This window comes from Mya arenaria, chromosome 3, assembly GCF_026914265.1.
Source record: "Mya arenaria isolate MELC-2E11 chromosome 3, ASM2691426v1".
Classification (NCBI taxonomy): Eukaryota; Metazoa; Mollusca; class Bivalvia; order Myida; family Myidae; genus Mya; species Mya arenaria.
This window is the reverse complement of record NC_069124.1, coordinates 67053393-67080724: the sequence shown is the minus strand read 5'-3', so window position 1 is coordinate 67080724 and position 27332 is coordinate 67053393. Positions and strand designations below refer to the sequence as shown.

The 27332-nt window shown below is 34.6% G+C and overlaps 2 protein-coding genes across 5 annotated transcripts in view; one reads left to right on the top strand and one right to left on the bottom strand.

Annotated features, from left to right (window-relative positions):
* The window catches only part of LOC128229382 (39S ribosomal protein L28, mitochondrial-like), a 46238-nt gene that overhangs the window by 7081 nt on the left and 11825 nt on the right, over positions 1-27332 (top strand). The gene's annotated exons all lie outside the window — the stretch shown is intronic.
* LOC128229381 (serine-rich adhesin for platelets-like) lies at positions 740-27332 on the bottom strand. Of its 4 annotated transcripts, none has more exons than XM_052941268.1 (3): positions 27258-27332; positions 5858-5943; positions 740-3611 (listed from the first exon to the last, which is right to left on the bottom strand). In XM_052941268.1, exons 1-3 carry the CDS (start codon positions 27310-27312, stop codon positions 1224-1226), a joined length of 2529 nt encoding a protein of 842 aa, XP_052797228.1. In that variant the 5' UTR covers positions 27313-27332; the 3' UTR covers positions 740-1223. The 4 variants fall into 4 exon arrangements, with proteins under 4 accessions (XP_052797228.1, XP_052797226.1, XP_052797229.1 ...); XM_052941266.1 differs by lacking the exon at positions 27258-27332 and adding an exon at positions 25087-25197; XM_052941269.1 differs by lacking the exon at positions 27258-27332 and adding an exon at positions 12978-13095.

The window sequence follows — 27332 nt, the reverse complement described above, 5'->3', positions numbered from 1 at the left end:
GTGAAAGTTAAATTTCATGTTTTTCTAGAAAATTCAGACATTGGTAAACTTGCTAAATTGATCAGTCTAACCATTTGTCGAAATATATATCATAACAAAATTACCACAATAATATATAGATTGAAATGATCAGGCAATTTTTGATGAAACTGTACAGAATTGAAAGGACAAGTCCTTTTTTTCTTTCTGAAAAACTTTTGAAGTGTTGTTTGTTATTGTTCTTTGAATAAATATATAATTATGTCACACAAAATGCTTCTTTTTTTAATATACTGTACTGTATATAAATAAGTGATATTTATAAACTACCTTTGTCATTACCGGGTATGCAAAGACTCTTTTGTTTCCCAATGGCCCATAACTCAGAGCCCGCTGGGTTTTCACATGAAACTTAGGTTACTTCGGTCACCAGGGCAGTACGTCCATCTACTTTGACCACGATATTGGTTGAGACATACTCCTTGATCAGTGGAGACAAACAGTTTTGGCATTGCTTGCAGTGTTTTGTATATTTGGTTAGGTTATACCCATTTGATTCAACATCATTGTATTTCTCTGTTACTATAGATTATCATAAAATCTTCTCCGCCATAATTATAAGCATCATCATCATCATCATCATCATCATCATCATCATCATCATCATCATCATCATCATCATCATCATCATCATCATCATCATCAGGATGACTAGTAATCATTTTAAAGATTTAAATGCAAAAGTACAATGAAGCAAATATAACTTTTCATGTTTTTATTGTTCATCTTTAACAACATACAGCAAGCACTGTAAATAAATATTCAATACATGTAATATAATGCTGTTAATATACATGACAAAATACATGTGCTTTCAATTTACAAACAACAAAAAGAATAAAGCAGTGAAGAAAAGTTGGGTTAGAAAAACAGTCTGCAGTAAAGTGTTATCAAACTAAAAACTGTCAAATGAGCAGTGAGTTTAAAATGTTGCAAATAAAGTCAAACTGAACAACATTAATAAAATAACTCATGCAGAAAGTTAGTAATAAGTCATATGGATTTCTTAATCATAATAATTGAACAAAAATATACAAAATGAGACGATTATCACAACCATAAAATCTCACAACCAACGTCACAACATTAACTAGAGCACTAAAATCACTTCAAGTTCATGGCAAGTCTTGCACTGGTAAACATTGCACAAAATAATGTATGTTTTATTAATACTGATATTCAAATTATAAGTTGGCAAGAGTCTCAATCTGTGGCTTTCCTGATCGGTCACGTTGACGGAAACTATCGCTAAACTTCTTAAATTTACGAATCACAGCTTTCTTGTCCATAACCCTGGTTTCGCTCTGAAGGTTAGCAGTTCCAGCCGAGGGGAACAACTGACGTTTGCTGCTTGGCAAGCCGTTGGTGAACTGTTTGGGAGTAGATGTCTTGTTGTCTGGTGTCTTTGACTTACGTCTGAAGCGAAAGAGGTTTTTGAGGGGCTGCGTTTGTTTTGGAACCTTGAAGGTGGCGCCCTCTGGCACGGGCACATTCTGGACCTTGGGCGAGTTTGCGGGGGCCACAAGGCGGGACTGGAGGTTCACATGGGGGGCCCTGGTGTTAATGTTGGAGTCTGATGATCTAGCATCACTGGTGCTTGAGACTCCACTAACATGAGAACTGTTGGTGCCTGGAGAGTTGTATGGAGCGTTAATGCCACTACTGCACACGCTGGTTGGACTGTCAGTAAGTATTGAGTCAATATTAGCACTGCCACTGCCTTGAGAGGCTGCATTAGCTGGATTGTCATTGCTAGAGCTAGACTTGCCCTGACACTCAGGACGCTCGCTCATGGCCGTCATCTCATCATCACTAAACGACTCCAGCACACTGTGATCATCATTGAAGTTTGAGGTACACACACTAGTCAGATCTGGCAGGGAAGCTCTGTGAGCTCCAAGAGAGGAGCTGCCACTGGACTTGTCCTGTAGTTTTACTCTGGTACTAGAGCGAGGTAGAGTGTTTGATTTAGGCACAGAACATTCAGTCAAGTCCCCACACATGCTTTCAACAAACAAGGCCTCCTCTTGGCAAGTGTCACTGGGTTCAATCACTGATACCACATCGTATATGGTCTTAGAGCATGGCTCCCCTAACAGCACATGTAATTTATGATCCTTACATCTGTGCTCAGAATCACTGTCTCGTGAACTAATGCTACCACTTCTGGCACGTTTGGATGGAGGAAGAGGAGGCTTGTTGTTGGCTTTCTTCTCTGAATTAGTCACTTTCTTAATGTAAGATTCCTCCAGGCTAATGTCCTTATCAGACCCACTGTCCCCATCATGAATTGACCATGTGTACACACTTTCACAGTCACTGTGGTCACTGTTGGGCCGGATCACGGAGATGGTGGCCTTGCCCCCGCTGGGCACCATGGGGGGTAACTCCCCAATCATGGTAGAGTTAGCCATTGGGTTGGACTTGTGCCTACTGCCACTGGAACCACTGGAGCCGGTTGACAGGAAGGACTCGTTCAGCATGGTGGAGCAGGCAACAGGGTTGGAAGCCCCAGTGTGATTCCTTCGCCCGCTGCTGCCTGACGAACCAGAGTCATAGATCATGGTTGATGAAGCCTTGGGAATGAGGGAGTTACCATGGTGACTGCCACGTCCACTACTGGAGGAGGAGAAGCTCTCGTCCAGCATGGTAGAGTTGGCAAGAGGCACTGAGGTGGACTTGCGGCTGGTACGGGTGTACCTTTGTCGGTTTGGCCTGTCCCGTCGTTGCCGGGAGGATGGTGTGGAGTGGTAGTCTGACCCCGAACTTGTGGATGGTGGGGGAGCCACTGGCTTGATGAACACTACTGCAGGCTTTTCAGGGGAGGACTCCTTGCCCTCAACATGTCGGGTGAGGATTTCCTCAGCTGCATCACATGTGTTACTGTCTTTAGCAGTGCCACCACAACTCATGACCATAGAGTTGATCTTTCTCTGACGATCAAGGGTAAAATCTGAGTAATACTGGAGTCGTGACATAAACTCCTTATCCAAGTCATAACACTCAGGCACTATTTGATTGTCTGTAGATTCATCTGACTTTGGGTAGCCATCTGATGATGACATACGATGTGAACTGCTACTGGAGGATGAGGTAGATGTTGAGGTAGTTGAATCTGAGGCAGAGGTTTTGTCCAGACTAGCAATAGCCTCAATCACTGGAGTGTCATTGTCATTCACCTCACTATGAGGTGAGTCAATATAGTTTGAGTTTCTATCCACAAGAGTCTTTGCTGAGAGGGTGGATATATTCAGAGGTAGCCCATCACTCTTATTCACCACACCTTCAATAATCTCATGAATGTCCGGAAACATGGATCTGGTCTCGTCGTCACTATCAGACAGACATGAGTATCCCCGGCTGGGGGTCTTCTGAAAGGTCGGGGTTTCCAGATTGGTGACGTGAGTGAGGGAGCTTGCCGTCGTCTTCATGAAGGAAGGAGTGGAGGGAGGGGCCATGATTTCGGAGCTAGAGTCGGAGTCAACCCCACACGTCTCGAGAAGCTGGTGGACCTTTGAGGCAATGTCCTCGATCTCGGTTTGAAAAACTTGCTCCTCCTGCTTTATGCCAATCTGAAAATACATAAAAAATACAATTAAGCTTTATATTAAAATGCACATCTTCAACAATAATATTAGTCATGTGTATCCATTCAAATAAGAATTTCCATTAATAAGTATTCTAACATTATCAATTTTTTTCCTTACAGATTTTTGTTTCACCATGCTTGTAGATCTTTCAACAACCACAAGAAACTAAATAATGATTTCCACAGAATGAAACCCTCATTTTGTAGGGATTTTAAAGGACCACTGTGTCTTTATTTTCATTCAGAATTAGGGTTAAAATGACCCTTGGTCCACTTATCTGATCAGAGGCTAGACTCCCTTATTGTAATGATCTTTATGTTTTACATAACTTAAATATGAAGCACAAACAAGTTTAGAGATTTAACCTTTACATCTGTCCCACCCTACTGGGGGCTGCATTATTCATCAGGGTATGAATGAATCTTGCGCCAGTAATCTGTCTTTAAAGGGAACTGTAATTTCTATAATCCCAAATTTTGCTGATTACAAAAACTGTGTTTTAAATCCACATTTCCGCTGTCCAATTGAAATCACATCTGAGCCATATTACTTTAAAATTTACTTTATTTGGAGCAACTAACCAAAAAATCGTAAATCTTCTTTCAAAGAATTACATTTTTCTTCACCTGCTTGAGCATCGTGGCCATTCATAAATCTTCGTGAAATTAGTTAATCCCACTGATTTCGAAATGAGCTGCCCGCACATTATTTTTTATGAAAATGTACAGTTTTCTATGAAAGGTCAGCACACGATGACAATCAGTCCACTTAAGTTTAGATTTCCCACATTTAGAGAGCTCTGTAATTATGACCCAGCACCTATAAATCGCCCCAATGATTGAACTAACTGGGCTGATCCCTCAACATGGTTTTCATGTTTTCACTAATTTATTCAACATCATATCAAGTGTGGCCTTTCCCAAAATTCTTTTCCTAACTAAATGCATTTTAGCGATGTGCAGGTCAGGATAAATTTCCTTGATGTTGACCTTACAGCAAATGAAGATGACCAACAATAAGATCGTTTAGTTATCGGTGGTCATCTCGATCACCAGGCGCTAAGCAACATGAGCTCACAAATGACAGTGGACAGCGAAAATTTATTTAAAATTTTACCATTTTTCTTCCAGAGCAGACACAAAAACCTCAGTTATAGGGCTCATTTAGTTTTATCAATTGCCTCGTAAGAGGAGGTGACATGATCCCAAAATGTGAATTAAAATTTTAAGATGAAAATCGTTAACATCTCTGTCGAGGTTTTCATCAATTTTAATGCTACTCTTGAAAGCACTCGAAAAATTGTGCAAAGTGTCTTAACAGTTGGGAATGATTGACAGATTCTCATCAAGGTGGTGAACACATCAGACACACTTACTAAATGAAGTTTTGTTTAAATTTCTAATTTGAAATAATTTAGAAGGGGACAGACTAATAAACCTGTTACTCCAGCTAATTGGTGAAAGTCAAATCTAATCATTTGAGTCTCCATTTTTAAATGACCCAACTTGAAATTTGACCAGTTTATCCAGAACAGCTGAACTTGAATATTATACTAATGGGATAATTAAATATGCGAGGTTAAGACCCCTTAGTTTGAAGTGCTCTAATCATAGGCCTGATTAAATGGGGCTGCCTTCAAGGGTCACAGAAAATTAATTAAGACCAAGATGACCCCTGGTCAGTAATACCTACTGCATTTCATAGAAAACAAGTTGGGAGTCCCATAACCTCAAAGGGCCACAACTCAGGGGGCTTAATTATCCCAACAGGGGGGTTCTTTACCATTATCATGTAATCTTTTGTAAAAATCTAGTAACAGGAGAGAAATAATAGGGGACTATTGTTATCACTGATGATCAGTTGCAGAGATACCAATATCTGTTACAAGATACAATAGGTGACCAGATCAATTATAAATGATGTGTAAACTTTGCATTGTTAGTTAAACAAACCTTTCGGAATCTCTAGCTTTAATAATGATGAATAGTTTTATTAGAAGGGGCTTATCTTTGTTTTAATGCTTGTAATAAAAATTCTTTTAACCTAAAAGCCTGTTTAGAGCACAAGCATGAGATTTATCTGATGAACGTTTTCTCACGGCTGCTTCAATTAATTGTATTAATTTAAGGTTAGAAAGAATGACTAAATAGAATAATTGATAACAGACTTTAAGGAGATGTCCTATGTTTCCTCTTAGAACAATTTAAAGACAAAGTCTCAACACATACCATATCAGCCTGTAGCATGAGATACATCTCATCTGCAGCCATTGACTTGCCACCCCCACCGTTCGCCATACCAGACTGTAGCCGATCTGAAAATATATATTGTATCATGTTAAAAAGTTGTATAATGTACCAAAATGCATGTTTGAATTTATATGTAATAATAATAATAATAATAAATAAAGGATAATATATAATGATTAAACATAATAATAATAAGTAGAATGTATATATTTGCATGTGTTATTTAATAATTTTAGTAGAAAAAAAATGCTCAAATCTGCAACATTTGAAACTGTTTATCCCAAGTTTGTTAGTACCTGTATCAATAGCAATGATAAATCCATCCTTAGTCTGAGTATACAGTAAGTTCACCATTATAAGTCACTAGTAATAAAAGATGAACTGCACAAACTTTACTGCGGTATTCATGAGACAGTAATGTTGTCTAATAGTTAGTCAGTCCAACACTTTGTCACTCTTCTTAAACACTGACTGTAAAAACTATGACCAAATTGTCAAATATGACAGAATACCAAACAGCATTCCTTAATTACATGCACACACTTTTCTCTCAGATGTATGAATGATGGTTTAACACCGGCCACACTTAGCACATCCATCAAATCCAATTTTCCCATTCACTAAACATACAGCTAGAGCTACAAGCTATCTGATTGGCTAGTTTCTCCCACCCACTTGCCACTATGATAAATTCTGATTGGCTGAGAAATTTGACAGGTAATATCAGTTTCACCACAGGCTACTAGGCAGGTTTTGTTACCTTTGATTACCTTGATGTTCCCATGTTTTTCTATTACATAATGGAACATTGACTTAAAGTCTTTGATCCCTAACATAAATGTTCAAATAAGGTGATAAAGCCTAGTTTCCTTATTTAATTCTATTTCCCTTTTCCTGTGGGTCATTTAAATGCCCACAAATGTCAGGAATGAACTTGAAAAATAATAGACATAGCCACACGCCAAAACCATTATTAGAAGTTTAACATTTTTGGTCAGTTTATTTAAAATGAGTAGAACACTGGGTAATTACAGGTTGTTCAACTTTTGCTCAGTTAGGAGTTTGAGTACTGGTTATTTTCACTTAAAAGTCCATCCAGCAGAATGTATGGCCTTTTAACCCTTGTAATTTTTTTTAAAAAGATTGAACTGAAATTACTAGCTTTTAAATTGTTTTATTGGATTTTCTGGGGTTTTAATCTATTTGTCACCTCTTTCCCCAACTTTTATGATTGTTGCTTCCGCCATTGAGCAGATGCACTGGGTTTATAGAATATTTTCGAATGAATTCAACTGTCAAAATGTAAAAATTGATCACCATGGAACAGATTATGAAGAACAAATATTCAATGAACAATGTAGGAGTTCCTAAAAAATGGCAACATCTGTGGATAAAATGCTATCCACAAGTTGTCATATTTCATACTAAACAAAGCATCGGAGTTACGCAATCAGTATTAAGAAATTTCAAATAGAACAAATACCTGGCTGCATAGAACAAAAAGTTGAGAATATGAAGGTAATCATTTATAAAGCTACCAATGGTCCTGTTTGCAAACATGGGTTTATAAAGCCAGCAGATGGTGCAGTAATTCACATTGGATATGTCACCTTTCTGATCTCAGAAACATCTTCCCTTGGAACCATTGTTGCTTTCTTAATCAAAACTCTGGTATTGTTCACCAAGCCACAAGTATTGTGCCTGCATAAAAGGACTGGATTGCTGGTGGAGACTTGTTGATTTCATTAACCTCTGACACCCGGGTCAAAATGTTACATTCATCAATAAGGAGACACAAGAATTCAACAGAAATCCAAAGCTTATGCAAATTTGAGGATTGAATATTGCCAGAGGTGAATTTTAAGTCATTTTTGAAAGCTCATGTTGAAATGGTGACTCCCTAATTAAGACCTTATAAGGTTAATATAATTTTGAATCCAAATAAAAAAAATGCTGAACCTTAATATAATTTTAAATCCAAATAAAAAAATCCTGTATTTTTCTGCAAACATCAAACAAGCTGGCCACTAATCTAATCATAGAATTTTCCAATTTTAAATAATCTTATCATATATCAAAGAAGGAGTTCAGCACAAGCAAACACCTAGCAGACTAAAACCCAAGTATACATTAGCAATTCTAAACAAATGTGTGATATTGTAATTAGAAGACTGCTCCAATGTTTTTTCAAGAATTTGTGCATCTGGTACCAAGTTTGCCTGTCCACTGATCCCTTCTTTTTAAGTATATGATCCCATGAGGATAATCCCAAACTAATCCCCAACATCCTTAATGCCCCAAGGATCCCTAAAACTATCAAAGGATTCACCCTGATGGACAAATCCACCATATGTATCAAAAGTCCTTGCAGGCATAGGTCACTGTCCACACCTCGTTTGAGAACCAAGGTGAATGTAACAGGTTTTCAAACCAATATTTGTCTATATCTTAACACCATGTTGAAAAGATGAGCCTCCCATCTTAGCGGAGTGACAGAAAAAGTACAGTTGGGTCTTAGCTATGACAGTATTTCAAAGCAAAGGTGAAAAAGGAAGTTGCACATATGTTTCCTTGCAAGTGGTAACAGATTTTCAAGCCTACTTCTTACACTATTTGACTTAAGCAGCCTGGTAGAAATACTGTTCCCCCCATGGAATAATTTGGGAATTGAATTATTTAATAAATTGAAAAGCTTTTTGAAATGAATGACCACTATCATAATTTATGACCAACTTAAAATAGAACTTGATTGAATGGTGGAAAATATGATTGTGCTAGTTTGTAAAGAACCATTTATTATCTATATATATTATGATGGCACCACAAACCATAAGTTAACTTAGTTGTAATAACAATAACTTATCTCACCCATGATGATATCTATATTCCAAAAGTTTAACCAAAAGTATCATGAACCTTTCCCTAATAATTGAACATGTTATTTTTTTAATAAAACACTATTTTCCTCCTAAAATGCACATGTATTTTCCTGCAGCTACATGAATAAATATTTTAAAGATTTATCATGATGAAGCTATTCTTTAATCGTCAATTAGGTAAAATAAAGAAACTAGACTATACCATTCAGGCATATGATATCTTAAAGCCAAGGTATTTATAGAATGAGTATAATGTAGATGCTACCCTTGATATTATAACAAAGAACAAAGATCTCCAATAGACAATTCATTACAAATGGCACAGAGATTATTTAATAACATCAGCAAGTTGATATAGACCATGTACCTGTGGAAGTGATGCTTATTTCACCAAGATTAATCTGACATGGAATTGTACCAAGGTTTCTATTCTAATGGAACTTTTTAATTTAAGTTAAATTTAAACATCTGAATGATAGATTGAACCAGTAATTCATGCATATTGGGTATCAAAAACCACCTACCACATAATAACACATTTATCATCTTGCATTCAAATTTTAATCCAAACAGAATTGATGTATCAAATTAATATGAAATGGCTCATCTTCATCTTATGTGGGATATTCAGAAATACAGAACTAACAAAGTTATGTTTTAACAAAAGGAGGCTCCTATCCAGATCATTGATTTGGAGACAAATGAGTCAAATATATCACATGTCACAACAGAACAATCTTATGATGTCTGAGTTCCTGTGCCATTGTCAGTGACCATTCAGTGGACTTAAATCTGTGTATATCGCACAATTAGAGCAGTCTATTGTCCACATCATTAAGTGAGCATTCCCTGTCAGATAAATGTCTTCATGTTTCTATGGAAACAAGGTATCAAAATAAAATAAAGAGGATATTTGAATATAATTTTTGAAAGCTGCAACTAGTTTTAACAATGAATTTAAATTGACATTAAATAAAATCTAGACCCTATACTGATAGTACTTATTATAGAGCAATAAATTTTATTTCCAAACTTTGGTAATTCTAGTGATTTAAAGTGCAAAGGGATAAAAACAACTCTTCCTTTCACTGTCAGTGTAAAGAAATACCTATAATGATAGTTGTTGTTCCAGTGTACATTTTCATAAATTTGCAGTTTGTTATTCATAAAAGTTGTCCTGTACTCCTGATCCTTGCAGTCTGTGCCCTTTACTGGGACTTCTCTTTCAAGTCACCTGATCCTGGTGTATTTAGGGAGAAGATTGAGCAGAAAACATCAATTTTCTGAGTGAAATGTGGTAGTAGTTTTGAGTAATTAGTGTGACATTAAACCTTAATCTTCATTAATGGCATTGAAGTATATCATTAACTGCAATTTATTGGCCCCTAAGTGGAACAAAATAGTTAAAATACTACCCACTGACAAACATGAGAAATTGTGAACTTTTGGACAAAAAGCAAGAAAAAATATGCCATGTCAGGTCTGAAGCTGCCATCTGCCAAGAGTTGGAGGGAAACAATACTGTTCAAATATTGAATTAAACCTTGTAAGGATTGATTTTTTGGCTTCTGACATTGAAAAATTGAAAAGAAACAACAAACTATTGACTAGACACTGGAAATGGACAATCAGGGAAGATGAACATCCAAATGTTACAGAATAAATATTTGATTTGGGACCACAGTTTTTATTCCCAATCACTGACAAAGGTCAGAAGTTGTTAACATTGACCGGAATGACAGATATACACACTCAAACCATGATTGAAGATTGAAAAACAGAAATTAGAGCCATGATTTGATTAAAGACTATTGAAGTTTCATTAAAATGATATTATGGTGAATGTTTACCTCCCTGTGTGCTAGTGTGGCTCTTGTTGAACAACAACTACCCCTGACTCCTAATTGGTGTACCAGGGACATTAGGGGCCCAGGACCAGAGAAACAGAGTTTGAAATCTCATTATCGGTGAACGGACAGAGGCAAGGGACCCATTGATTTGCAGTTGATAAAACACATCAAGAGCTTCTGTTAACAGATAAAGCCAGAAATGTGCTTATCATGCATTATCAAACTCACATCAGAGGTTATAAATCAAGTAATCAAAACATTGTCCACTCCATGTCAGAGTTCTTAAGAAAATAATTCAAATTCCCAAAGGTGTCATTCATTTTGTAGTTGCAAATTTTGAAATGTTCAGCTTCTTATAGATAATGTTGAAAAACAAGGAATAATTATTACCTGTCATGTAATTCCTACAATATTTCAAAATCAAAGCCTTTAGGTGATTGATGTTTCTTCCTGATGTGTTGTATAATTCAAGCTCCATGATGTAAAATATAACATATAATAGAAATAAAACTCTGTAAATTTGTTATATCAGCACTGGTTGTAAAATCATTAATGAAAGGTCCTTCAAAAATGTTCAAGTTTTATACATCATGCAAAGGAGCTCTTCATTTATCCAATCAATTAAAATAAAGTGTTATTTAATTGACAGTATCAATTAATTTTAGGATGTAAACTAGAACAATTAGCAGAGCAGCAGAGGAAACATCTCTTTTAATTATTAGTCTTAATTGCAATGAGACAAGGATGACATGGTGCTAATGAATTAACCTAAGTGACTATTAATTAATTGGTCAACAACAGTAGATGTGCAAATATTGGCTTTGGTCTATATCCTATTATCTCTGCCCCTGTGATGTATGGTTGAAGATTTACAACAACCGTTTTCCTTAGACACCTTACAGTAGTGGACAATGAATGAAGACTTTAATGCTTCTTTTGTACAGCCACGAAGGATGCAGCAGGATTTATGATACCTTTCCAACATTTTCCCATGCTCATTATAAACACAACAAAGGTTATATGAAAACACATAAGTGATCTATTGGTTCAATTTGGTGTTTTTCTTTTGAAGTTTATCACTTGGCCAATGTGAAAAATTGTTGTCCTTTTCAACAGCAACCCATGATGCCATGATTTAGCAGCCACTATGATGGCTTTTGCATATTGACCATTTCAACTTGTACTTTATTGCAAACCTTTTACTCTTCCTTGATATTTTACATGGACAGAGAGTAGCATGATGTTTTTCACCATTATCTACTGCAAGCCAGGGTGCTCTCTTTGTACGACTTTATTTACTTTGTCCCTTCTTCAATGCATTCAGAGATATTTGGCATTTCTTCAATTAAATTAACTTGTCCTTGGAATGAAATTTAATCTTAAAATTAAAATGACAACCAATTAGTATCATCATACTTCAAATGACAATTGAAAAAATGAGATCTCCTTTCTTCATCTAATTGTATGCAACTATCATTTAATTAACTGGAAAAAAATGCAGATATGCAGCAATAGGGAAATTTGTGTGAAATTTTGAGCTTCTTCTTTTGATAAATATCATTATGATCAGTATCTTCAATTGTTTCTCTTGTCCTACTAATAAAAACATGTCCCTAGGTGATGATACAGAGAAATGTGTCTTGAAGCTATACAAATATTTGGGAAATAAAATTATTTTGTTCAATTGCTTGTAATAAATGTTATCTTTATTGTTCATCATTCCCCCTGTAGGAAGTTTAGGTCAGTGTAACTAGAGAATAGTGAGCCTTGGAAACAGGAAACCTCATTGACCATCAAAATACAAATATTTCAAACCCCCCTAGGGCCGGAGATGACCACCTATGATACATTTCAGATTATCATTTGTCTATCCAAATAAACAAGTTGTTAACATGAACTTTTACTTTGATGTTGGACTTGTTAAAATATTATCTAGCATAAATCATGAAATTGATTTAAAAATGCATTTATTACAGGCATTTAATAGAATTTATAGAGCCAAAATTTAAGAGTTAATTGTTTTATCACAGGGTCCAGGTGTGACTTTGTACAGCTATTCTAGACAAAATGTAGAGAATGTTTTAGATATGAGAGATGAAAGCTAATAAAACTATGATCACTTGAGTGGGGTCAGTTGTACCTATATCAAATAGCAGTTTATTTCTCCCTTTGCTGGAAACTATAATTAGATGAATATAATTTTTATTTGCATTTGATTTTGAGAAAAACTCTACATATTGCAAACTGACACCATATTTCTCAAAACAATTAACCTCATATAACCTTCACAATAATGATAAAAAAACGTCATAAGAGAAAAATGAAAAAAAATAAAAAATAATGTCATACCTGTTTTCCCAATTAACTCACCGATCATATTTGAATCTGCAGGCTTCATTGATAAAACAAACACTTTTGTTAAAAGAGAAATGTCTTCCTAAAAGATGTCTTTCTAGTTCTATATAAGTTTAATACCCTTAAATCTTAGTAAGTTCATATATATTTTTTGCAAGCAATATATCTTTGCAAAAGCCAAAGAACATACTACATATTTACTAAATGCTGTTATATATTGTTCAGCAAATTCATCAAAATGACAGATCTGAGAAGTTTAGTTCAAACTTCAAGCAACATTAATTGATTAACACCTAATTGTTCTTGCCTTGTCTCTGATGTATCATTGAGCAACTCTTTCTAATGAACTCATTTATCATCTTTAACCTGGACCAAACTGTGAATTTTCCAATTTCGATTTCTTAATTACTAATGGTTATGAGTAAAAACTTCACACCTACATTGTAAGACTGAAATTGTAGCCTTACATTGTGCTCATCTCAAGTGGGGCCTCTGAAATCCAAAACCTGATTGTTTATTTTTTGACTGTCTATCAATTGAATGGTGGAGGTAATCTTCATTTATTCATAATATAATTTATCAAATTGACAAGATATTCGATACTATCATTCATAAGTACATTTGCATTTAGATTACACGAGATAATTTAGCCTTTCCAAGTTATTGATGATTTGGTGATTTGTATGTGATTTCTAGGCTTTTAAAACCATACAAAAGTCTGAACAATGTTCTAGCTCGAAACATTACCAACTGAGTCAAGTTGATAATGACATTGAACATAGTAATTCCATTTAAGCCAAAGTCCATACCTAGGACCACTTCTAGCACTTGAGGATGTAATATCTAAGTCAATATTTGTCCTCATGTGACAGCCATCATCAGTGTTTGGGAGGTTCAGTAGAGACAACTCCTCTTTTTGAAGAGCTAAACATACCTTAACTGCTGGACATGATGTAAAAATGAATAATAATGGTAAATAAGAAGATTTTTACTAACATTTCTAGAGTCATGAATTATTGCCATGGCAAAACATCCTAGCTAAAAGTATGCAAACATTTTTGTCTTCTTCTGTTGAAATTTTCCTCTTTTACTGTCATCCATTTGGATTCTACTTGGGAACTTTCATAATTACTTTAAAAATAAGAGAACATTGGCTGTTCATGAGAGTCCATAGAAAACTCATTTATCAAGGTCCATGCCCTTGTCCCTAGTGGGGCTAGACATAATCACTGGAAATTAATGCATTTCTAATTGAATCAGAACGCCCAATTAAAATTCATCAATTTGAATAATGCACTATCAGAATTTCCCTTGAAACAATCAAAGTGAAGGAAGCAGCCAGCACAATTGCCTCTCTTCTAGCACACTTATCAAGGATTGGATTAATCTTTAAATTTCCTAAATTTGAATAATATCCCTCTGATCTTTTGATCAGAATTAAACACATGGTTAAAGGTGATCACATTAATCAAACATTCTTCCATATTAAGAGTCATTTAAGTCTCATGTTTGCAGCGTTTGCGCTACATGCTAGACAGTTGACTTTTCTCATGCAAACTGCAAAAACAAAATGTTTGAACATAGGTGTTTGATAACAGTATAAAACTGCATTTTCATACAATTTGCACTTGTCATTGTGTACTGCTAGTTTTTTGGAAGTGACTTGCATTTCCTAATTTACCTTTCCAGGATCTGCGAGAATTTCCACAGTTGATTTGTCTCTAATCATTGTCACGATTGATTTACAATGGTTTACCTCCATCGGATAATGTTCAAATAAAATTAAACCTATTGCCCATCCAAAATTGAAGAACCATTATCAAGACCAATTTTTATGTGCAGGCACCAAACAAGGGGGGTTGAGGGGTATGCCCGCCCACTCTTTAAAAAATGGAAATGTAGACAGTATATTGTGCATTTTGACTATTTCCAGAGTGTAAAGTGATATATCATTTTGATACAAAAGCTGCGACATTTTGTTCTTCCTTTATATTGAGGTAAAAAAAAGAATCAAAATGATGTGCAGGCCCAAGCCCCTCTTCACATTAGAAGCTATACCACTGACCTTTTGCATCTAGTGGAAAACATTGCATAATGCCCTCTTGTGATAATCATAAATATGCTTTGTGTGTCATATACACTTGAATACTTCCTGCATTTCCCATTGTCATCATTTTGAACATTACATCACCAACCCATAACTACTCACAGTAAAGTCAACATTGATAAACAATGATCTAGTGATGCTATATAACATGACACGTGAGTTAATTTCCCCATCCAGCAATTTCAAATCCGATCATGAAAGTAATCAGAGTTTGATTTTTCAACACAGGGTAATTGCATGTCATGTAACAGTAGGTAACAGAAGATTATGATCCTTTGAACTAGGATGCAAAAGCTGGATAGACCACTGATCCTTATGGCCAGTTTAGTATCCATGGTAATAAAAGAAGACTTTTGCAGCTTTTTCTTCCATTTACTACATCCATCATCACAGAAAGTGACTGAGCCCTGCATTTAAGCCAGTTAGGAAACAATAAAATTAGGGGACATCAAAGGGCTACTAATCATCACTTATCTTTTCCTGGTTCAACTCCTGGGCTAGCCTGGGTTAGTTTTATCAGCAGTTGCTGGGGATTGCAGACAGGTCTTCTTTGGAGTACTAATCTTGTTAGTGTTGTTATTGTAGTTACTGGATTATGATTCCTACATTGCAGTAAATAGTCAGAAAATGTTCTATGATAAATATGATGCTCTTCAAGTAATAGTTGATGATCCCAAAAGAGATGTGTTTTTAAAACTTTTGACAATATCCATAAAAAAATGTAGAATAGGGGAGGAATCCAATGGTTGATAAACTCTTTCCTATTGCTATGATATACCTAGATAAAATTGGTATGATTCCTGTGAAAGCAGTATAAAATAGTATCTAATTATATACTGTGTATATAAAGCCGAAAATATATATATCTCAAGCTAGAAACAAAGTGTATGTTCAACATATTTCAGACATGTCATGTCATTTGGTTGAAAAACATTATTGTGACCAGGATTATGTTATTGACTCTTCAGCTTTCCTCCTGGCACAGACTTGTCATCTGGCCATCTCTCAGGGCCCAGGCTTAACAAGTCAACATAATGAAAGATGTATCTATATTGCCCTTTGCTCAGAACAAATATCATACAGACTTGCTAAATGTCACTTAAAGTAAAAACAAAACAAAAACAGTTTACATTCATAGATAGAAGAGAGGTTTTTAACAATTTTTTTTTTTTACATGTTTTACATTCAAATTTTCAAGAAAAATATGTTCATATCTTGACAGAAAAATAATTAGTAGAATTCAGTAATGCAACCATAAAATGTATGGGCGAAGAGCCCAAAAGATGCTTACTGGATGGCCCTATGCCATGCTCACCCTTATTAAACTCAATTAAAAGAGCACATGGATGCCAATTAGAGGTAGGGTCAGTGTCAATTAGGCGGGCTGCCTCACATAGGGATGCTGTCAATGCTGTAGATGCCCTATGTCATGTCCATGCCATGTCACATCAAAATCTCTACATGCTTCAACTGCATTCCCCATAGGGTAAACTCCCTGGCAGTCATTTTAGAAAATTAAATTGGAAGGTGAAGTAACCGGAAAACGATCCTAGCTAAGCCTTCATAAGTTCAGAGATTTTAATTTGGGAAAATGGAGTAGGTATTGAATGAAATCCTTTTGATTTTTTTGCAAATGATTGACATTATAAAATGGACTATGGGGCTTTCTTATCAAACTGAATAGTTTAGACGTGCCAAAGTCTACAGAATAAACTAATTATCCTTTTAAAAGCCGCCAACAAGAGTTAAAATAAATTGACTTGTAAACATAAGCAAATTGAAGTTTGTAGGTCTTTAAAAGAATATCTGTCTTATACAACTGACAACAAACAATGTACCACTTATGGCTATAAAGTAAACAGTTATCTTTTGCCATTTATGTTTTGATATCAATGGAAAAATTGATGAATTTATTACTCTGGCTATAAATGCACAATTGCAGCCTTTAAGCGGCCAAAAAACGCTTCAGAAATGATTTCTTTCAGACTTGTCATGTTCTATCTGTACCACAGAATACCACTACACTCTTTTAAATATACCTGAAATAATTATTATATTTACAAATATCGGTAAAATTTACCACTACCCCACTGATACATATGAATTTTCAAGATATGAAAGAGTTTCATCAACAAAAATTATTGATACACAAATGCCTGACAAAAGATTCAAAATGAGAATCATGTTTCTAAATCAACACCAATTCATGAGCTGACAGAAGATGATGAAAAGTTAATAGTTTTGTTTGTGAAATCAGAGGACTCCCATGCCTAGTAATTACATTTGATGCATCACTACAATACCTTATCGCTAAATGACGCAAGCAATTAATGGATAATTTCAATACCAACAATAATACATAAAACCCAAGACTTTTACTTAAGAAGTTGATTGATGCAGTGGTTGACTTCAAAGCAATTTATCAGTTTACTTAGTAACTTAACCATAAAATACTCACTATTTTGTCCATATTCCTCAATGATGATGTAATGACAATACACAGACAAAAACATAACCACACACAGTTTATGACCGAATTCAGATTATATTTTAATAATTCTCACATCTGAGAAACCTAGAATGCATATGATGGTAATCCTTAAGAAAAAATATTTCAATATATATTTAAAAAGTTAAATCAACACCATTAGTCATGCAATGACCATTACTACAGCTTATTTTGTTTTAGAGATAAAGGGCAGATAATTGGATTAATCCTAAAACAATATATGACCTATTCCGTTGTTGTTTCAGGGCTTTTCTTCAGGTTTAAGCCAGATGAAATATGTGCAGACTTGCCTATAGAAAAAAAAAATCAATGCCTATTTCTCATAACTAAAATGTTGCCAATTTCTCATTAATTATGAATATTTTATTTTTGTTATCAGTTTAATGGTGGGAGCATGCAGACATTTGTAACAATGATTGGCTAATTTGTCATCAATACAGGGGGTAACTATCTGCAGATGCATGCTAATGTTGAAGCATGTTTATTTCACATTTACTGATTAATTTATGTCTTAATGATAAAGCCTTAGAAGAACAGCAGTTGCAAGTATCATAGTTGAATTAAGTAATAGCTTTGAATCTGAATGATTTAGTAGGTCAGAGTAAGCAAGCCATTTACTACAATCTTACGTCATATGTTCAACAAATTTGATTGCATTATATGTAAGCCTTTTCCTCAAAATGCCCTAGAACCACTCTTGGTACCAGCAAATTATTTTCTACTACTACTAAATCAGCTCCCAAGTTTTTTTTCCCCATCAGTCAGCAGTAAATAACGAAGGCTGACCCTGGAGCCCTCATGATGTTAACATTAGCTAGGAGATAATCAGTCCTATCAGCAGGTCCATCATCAGCGGCCCTGGCTTCCCCCACCTGTCCGCTGCAATGGCCACAACTGACCACATTCACCCCTCATGGCTAATTATGCTGCAATAGTCTTCTCTTGCCCATTCTCATTAATCTTATCACTGATATTTTCCTTTATCTTACATGCTTATCTGATGGATGACCAATTTTCATTAATACACAATTTTGTGTAAATAATTGCTATTTTTGATAGCTTTGCACTGATATTTATATAAACTCGATTAGAAAGCTTTTATTTCACATCAGTTTTGATTTCTTATATTATTAGTTTCCTAAGATCAGACCAGAAATGTCATGTATTTAAACTTGTCCAGAGTGTTAACTCACCATTAGCCTTAAATTATTCCAGTCAGAGATTAACAAATTTCCTAATGAGCTGACACCATAGTGACTGAATTTAGTACCCATGCAAATTGCATTAGCACCACTAGTACCCGATGCAAATTGCTTTAACAATGCATTATAAGATGTATTTAGGAATCTAAAGAATGGGTCAGATGTCACATGAACGAAAGTGTCAGGGGTTGCCACACTTCAAAACATAGAGATGTTGTGCAAAATTTGGAGGTCTGTCCACATCTTTGAAGGCAACAGGGAAGTGTTAATTAGATTTCCACCTAAACCTACAGGCCTCTCTGACCCATAGCAACATTTCTGTTTACAGAAGATTTGCTGTTAATGCAAATGAAATACAAATGACCATTTGTTTGCACAATTTTAAGTATCATATGAATGGGAGGGACATTAAAAGGAACAATAAACCAACAAACAAATGGTTTTTCCATAAGGCGGAATTGAAAATGGTAGTAAAACTGCAACACCCTTAAGCTAGTTATATCAAAATGTTAAACACCACAAGAATACAGAAATGGTATTGTACCTGCCTGCTAATTTTAAATTCAAGGAGATAATTGAAGTACAATTCTATTGACAAATATTTGCTTTCAGTGCTAAGTATTGTTAGATATGATACCAAGATTGACACCAACATGGCAATGAAAGCCATAAAACTACAGTAAATAAAACCTATGGAAACCAAGCTAACCGACAGTGACCAATACTTTTCATAATCTCTCTCATACATATGCTAAGCAGTAAAATAAATGTCCTCCAGTGACCAACAATTTATATGAAGGAGTACCTACTTCAGATGGTTTTTGAAGAGGCTACTTGATTTAGATGAAATACATCTTGCCTTTGAAAAGGTAATTAATATACCTTCCTAAATTAGAAGCAAAACTATGGCAATAAACCTAGTACAAATTGGAGACTAAAGCTCTATATTAAGGTGATAAAGATAAGGATTCTACCATAAAGGGGACAAGACCAATTGACATTGAAATGAGGATGAGAGGCCTGCCATATGACAGAGGCCGTATGCCTGTATCCATCATCTCCTGTCCTGCACTAATAATACAGATATAATCTCAAATTGTGAGCCCAAGTCACTGCCTAGACACTGACCAGTTTGATTAATGAATGTTTCTTTTGTGAGGATTTCCATACTCTAATCAAAAACTTGTTAGCATACTGGCCTGCAGTCTTTGGAGATGCTCCCAAGAGTCTGTCCCAAGGTCATATACCATTGGTTTGAATTTTAATCACATGTTAGAGTATTTACTATTGAAATTCAACCACTCGGCATATGCTTGTTTAACATATATGTAATTTTAGATGTCTTCAAATCTCTTCACCTTTCCATTCTCTTGATTAATAATAAGCCCCCAATTATTTCTACTAAAACAAGTTTCTGACTGGTCATGTTATAGGGCAAGCACATTGCATTTCATAATACTTATTTCAAATGTTGCAGACTTTGTAAGGAACAATGGTTTCATATCAATAATTGGAAAATAATTGAAATGTCCCATATGCCTATAAACATTCAATATAAAGATTGTAAATGGTTTGGGGAAGTGAAAGGGTCACTGCTCCTGACAAGTCCAATATAAAATCAGCCCCAGAAAATTGGAACCCTGCAGGATACAAATTCCCAATCAACAAGTCCCACATCTGTTATGGCCCTTAATAAGGACCCTTAGTATTCAGAAAAGGCAAAGGGGTCATGTTATACTTCAAGTATCAAAAGACTAAGTTGTTATGATTGAAATAAAATTCAATAAACTTGAAAAGCAATATCCGAAATTTTAGTAAACGGGGGTATAGAATTTCAAGCCCAAGATTTCTTCCCCTGTGCTCATAAAATCTGCAGTTCTTTAACAGCAATATAATTAAAGTAAAAAGAAGCATTTTTTCACATGAAAGACTTGATATATTAAACCCTCTTTGCCAAAAAAATATCAGGGGTTTAACTTTTTATACTTAAACAAATATTTCAACTTGTTGAATAAGGGTAAAACAAAATTGGGGTTGGAAGTCTATTTTACTTTTCATTATTGTATAAAATTGAGATTTCATAAAATGATGATTGACAGCCTTATGTGCGATGGTAGTAACATCAGATTAAATAGCAATAAACTATGCACCAAGGGCGCTGAAACCCCTTAGCCTGGGGCTCTAACAGAATCAGTTTATTAACAAGGACTGTTCACAGTCTCACAGCTCAGTACCAGGCTACATAGTCAGATACTACATATATTCTTTACATACAAGGATACATAAAATTAAAAGTTTGTTTGGTGTAGGGTTATTTACTTCCCAACTCTTAAATTTGTAAAGAAAAACTAAATTATGAACATCAGACTTGGCCGTTATTTTCAAAAATTGCATTATAAAAATTACTTACAATGTTGAAGATTGCATTTTCCTCATAATCTTGAAATATTTGATGATGAATGATCATTGTTTGCAGATTCTCAAAGGTGATATAGACAATGCCTGCTTTACTGTCCAATCAAGGCGACCCCTTGGAGATCATTGGCTTAAATCTGGACAGTCCATTTGCTTACAATTACATGAGAACATTTATGTATTATAAATCACCATGTTCAGAAATGGTAATTCCAGACATCAAAGTAATCAAGAGACACCCCTGGTGCCAATACATTGGTATACATTCACAACTATTTAACATCCATGTGCTAATTAACAGAGAACTGACCAGGTGCACTCATATATCATTGCAATATTACAATAAAGTTATCACAGAGATAATCATACTATATTCCATGATAATCAACACTTTTCTATCATTGAACTGAGCCAAATACTTGATAATCCACCATCATTTACAGACATTTATAATGATATACATCATCAACTGCAAAGTTCTAAGGAGTTGCTAAGTTTTCAGAATGACACAACATCATTATAAATATTGTAATATTATAATAATATGATATTATAAATGTATACCTAGCAATAAGTTGATGGCTAGAGCCACCATTGTCTGCACCTATGCTTGTCCAAGATATCGCCCAATATTCCACAAAGATGTTGTCCTCAAACTTACAACATGTAAAATGATACACAACAAATCTTGACAAATGTCATAAAATGCCAATACATTCTTTTCACAGTTCACTAGAATCGTTAATTACCACTGCACATCCAAACATTAAAGCTTGTTGTTTGTGACACATTCTGTGATAATGACATAAAATGCAAACATGAACAACCTTTTCAGGCATTTCATTGGCTGATATGTGCAGTAAGCAGAAGTGTTATACAGCTAATTAATATGATCCACATTCCATAAGCCACCAATTAGGGGTTACAAAGGGATCAAAGAAAAATTAAGGGCCATCAGCCATAGAGTCAAAGTGGGGTCCAAATACAGAACAGAAGTGACAATGTTCTAATAGAAATTATAAATGAGTAACATGTTTCTTTAAGATGTGGTTTCCATGGTGATCCTATCTGTACTAGTTCACAAATTTAAATGCCCAAATTTAATGAAACACTTAACATGTGAATGTTTTTTCTGAAAGAGTGCCATCAAATGTTTGTAAAATTAAGGCCAACTTAAATATAATTTATGAAATATTAATTAAACACCAAAACTCCTTCAACTTGTTTTAAATGTCTTAAGCATCAATCAAGCACCTCTCGACTCTGTGAACATATATTAATGGGTTGATATCAGTGAAATACAACAGTACAATAAATTCCCTAATTGCAATTATGGACATGTCAAAAGGAGTGATCAAGTTGGTTTTTACACTTATCACTGACATTTAATGAATAAAATAAAAAATATAATTTAATATGACATTTGTGATTTTTACTTTTTTTTGGTCAAAATGGCATTTTACAAGATAGCAAAAAATATTGTCTGCAGCCTGGTATATGAATATTAGATTTATAACTTAATCAGCGGATTTGAAGCAGCAAAAAATGTCAAGTCAGCCTTATTTAGGCGACAAAAATTCTCCCTATGTGAGTTCACCTGCTTGTATGACCCAAATAGACAACAGGTGTATCCGCTGCAGATACTTGGAGGAGGGGATTTTAAATCTGTTTGCTGAAAAGGGAGAGATACTAATACAAGTCGCTTGTGACATGAACATGTCTTCCTGAGTATAAAACATTTAAACACACCTCTTTGAAACAAGATATGATTGATATAATTATATCAGTTAATTACTGTGGTAAGATAGTTATAAGGCTATAAAGACATAAGGACCGATGTGGTGGTGTAATTACATTGTCCAGTGGTGCCCACTTTGGTCAATAGGGGCCAAAGATGACCACTGGTCAGTATCATAACACTTGTGGTAACGTCTTCCATTACATACGAATATAATAGACTAGAAAGAAGCTTGGCTTGTAATAATTGTCACGAGAGGCTGATTTATTGACTTTGAAAGCTCCATCAGTGACCACACAGGGAAATAAATGTTCACAACCTACTGGTTATCATTTGTTCCCCCTCTCACCACTGTCAACCTTCACCCATTAAATGCTACAAGACAGCAAGACAGTCAATGTGAAATGACATGTTAGCTAAACAGACTGAAGCCTAGCTCTCGAAGATGCTTATACCATCTGAACGGGACAAGAGGCTAAAGAACTCTTTGCAAGAGTTTTTTTTATGGTTCTCAAATTTTCTTTAAAAATAAAGGTGGGGGGAGAATTTAAAAAAAAAAAAAACAAAACACATTTTATCATCCTTATGACCTTCGGGTAAATCTTCACCAACATTTTAATATTTACCAGACTGTTACTTTTTGGCATAATATGTATACATTTACTTTTGACTTATAACTTAAACTTGATGGAATCAAAATGTAAACTGGCACAAATCATAAATTGTTCAATTTATTTTCCTTACTGATGTGGACAATTATTGTTAAAGAGTGGGAAAAAACACAACTTCTAATAGGTCCTTCTTTCAAGTTATATATGAATATTTTGCAACAACATGTAGCGAATATCAAGGAACAAGTAATTTTCTTAAAACAGAAAATGTTACAGTTAGACACATCACTTTGATATTCTTCAACGGATTAAAGCATTCAACCAGTGTAGCAATTCAAGGGAGAAAACTTCTTCTGTATATGATGTAGACTCCATTGCTTAAAGGGAACTAACTCCTTAGCCTATGGGCATTTGACATTATGACACTTTTATGCTTAAATATTTGTTTTCATTCCTCACAAAGGTGAAATACCATCATTAGCAGCCTATTGTCATTAACATTAGTGATGCAATAATATTATTTTACATTATAATGCTAATGGTTGATTTTGTAATAAAATAATTGAGATTTGGTAATAAAAAGTTAATAGGTAAATAGCTGAAGTTTCTCCTTCCTTACAAAGTCAGTGGTATGCAATAATGCAGCAATAAAATAATAGTTGTAACTTTACAATAATGCCAATACAATGTGATGATGTTATCTCGTGCTACTTTAAAATGTATTTATTTTAGATTAATAATGGTAGGAATTTGTTTTCAGCACTTTCCAGGTTTTACATAATATTTTTTTATCTAAAATTTTATATGATTGCATTTTGAATGTCAGGGAGTGAAATTAAATATTGTACCGGGTATATAATTCTTATTTATCAACTGTTCTCAAACTTTTTTCCCTACATGAGCATATGTCCAAAGCCAAAACCATTATTAAATGAGAACTCTTATTAAAACTTCATATTTTAATGTTTTTCTTTGTCTGCGATTGTCCATCTGTCTTTCTGACCAGGACCTAATGATAGCCTATTGGGTATTTAGCATCAATTCTCCATATAAAACCGGACTGTTAATTGAATTTGAACAAAAAAAATCACTTTGACGGTTCGATTCTCTTTCTCAATGGCAGTCACTGAACTATGGACACATTAACTTTCCATCATTGATTCAAAAAAACTGACCTTGTGATGAAAAGGACAGATTGATGCTGTTGTTTTTATAGCCTAAACCATTGACTGGTATTTTAAAGTTTCTGTTTTTTCCCTTCATAAACATTTATACCCCCAAAACTATCAGTGTATCTTTTTCTATCAGTGTATCTTTTTTACTATTATAAATGTACATATTTTCAAATAAGTTTATTTGGGGGACAGTCTAGCAGGGACCACACACATAAAAGTGGGGTAACTATATAACCTGAAAATTGGATTAAATATTAAAATATATGCCTTCTTTGATGTTCCATCTGACTTGGAAACATATTTGTGTGCTTCAGTAACTGAAATTTGATGTTCAGCAATTTTGAGCAATTACAGTTAATACCTTTACCTGTCACTAGATGATGTCCACTTAGCTGAAAAATGCATCTAAGCAGCTCTTTCTGATCCATTTTGGTGGAAACACTTGGTCGTTCCAGTACTTACTAACATTCACTACCACATCCTTTTTTAATTTTGTAAACCTTTTTTTTTTAGATACTTGTAATGAAACAAATTTCATTTCAACCTGTCAAAATTCCAGAGTTATAATTTAAGTAGCACTACACAAAGCCTTTAGAATATTCCTAGATGACATCAATTATAATTTTCTAAATATGGAAATGGTTAATTTATTTTCCTTCTATTCAAACAAAATGTTACAACACTATTCCGCAAAAGTTCTCGTATTTGGATTAAATAATGATTCAGCTGTTATAATGCAAGAAAACAAAGGGCCATAATGGCTCTCCGTGCCTTCAAACTACTTGCTGAAAGTATTGGAATCCAATGATGGAGACATCAGACTCAATATCTCTCTCATATCTTCATCATAATGTCACTCTACTGGAAAAAATTGGACTCCAATTATCCTTGTTGACAAAGTCAGTTCCAACAGAATGACTGTATCATTCTCCGATATCACATCACAAAGTAGTAACATAATGCTTTAATTTTTCCAGGAAGTCCAATAGTCTGCACTGTAAAATGTATAATTAATCACTATCTGTCTGTCATAATTTTCCAGTTTAATTCATGAATGAAAATTTACACCAGAATAACAAATTAGTATCAAAGATTTATCAAAGGCTATGATCAAGTGTAATTATTCCATATCATAACATTATTTTCATAGTCTGAACTGTTCAACTGTTAACCATTGTTTCTACTTGGATGAGTTGACAAGTTATTTTAATGCTGGGGAAACCTATGGTATGTGAAAAGCAGTTATCTGGCTGATATCTTTTGCAATGTTAGCCCATTTTGGCCACAAATCCTCCCCCAAAGGCTGCTGAGGCTGGTTTAAAATTTCCCATAATGCACCTGTCCTTGCCAGGTGCCCCTCCTCTTTCAATTAATCAATCAATAACAATACCTGGGGCTTTGTCAGCTTAATGCCATTGCAGTGCAGTATCTCATGAAATCTTTCTAACCATTACAATTTTTATATCATAAAAATCTGATTTTGATCATAAAACTTTTGTACCTTTATTGCACGTTTCTTAATCAACAACAGTTATTGGTTGTGATAAAATGTTATGCCACAACCCTGCAAACATTAAATATGACTAACAATCGGTGGTATTTACAGCTTTTATGACACAAAGCACTAAAACTAATACTGCAATTCAATAATTATTGTACAGGTTTCATACAATGATTGTAATTGCATTTCCTCATATGTTGTTGTGATGCGTTATTACCAGGAATGAAAGATTAACAAGAGCAAAGTCAAAGGTAAGCCAGGGTGCAATAAAGCTAATTTTTTTAAATGTTAAGAAAAAAATATTAATCATCTCAATTTCACCAAGGAGTCAAAGACAAGACCTGCATTGTTCTGATACATTATACATTTTCCCCTTTATGGGCCCCTACAGACTGGTCAGTTTGGTGATTAGTGAAAGTGTGCCAAATGACTGACCCCCACTGCCAAATACATTATCTTACTATTGCATCACAACCATCAAGTACCTGTCAGTCAACCTAGGTTGACATACACTAAATGGGCCAGATCTGAAAGATGGGGCTAAATTTGGATATTTATGCCGAACTCTTGTGACTTAAGCATCATTACTTTGTTCATCACTGGGTACATTTTGGGCTTTCTTTTAGATAAAATACATGTTTTGATACACCAAGCTCTGCTCTTGATCAATGGATATTTGACACTAAACAAGATGACATGTTTGTTTAGTAAACAAAGCTGCCAAAAGGAGGAACATGCCATTTGCATTTTTCAGTGTTGTTATGCAAATTCGGGGGCATATTTGGGGCCAGTTTTCATAGAAGTTAATTTTATTACTATTTGAATAACACAGCAAATAAAACTTCACTATACAATTGGTAAATCTAATTTTTACATTTAAAAATAGCTCACTGCAAACTATCAATGTACAAGACCGAAGCCAGATTTTTTTAATTAATATGAATTAAGACTGGTGGGTGTGATCTGAAAGTTAACTCCTCAGTCGTTTCTACCACCTAGTAACTGCATATTGAATCTGTGTTTTCCAGTATACGTACCAAAATTTGCTAGATAGTTGCTATAGCCAGGTAGCAGCAGACCTCGATGGAGCATGTCTATAACGCCCCCGCAAG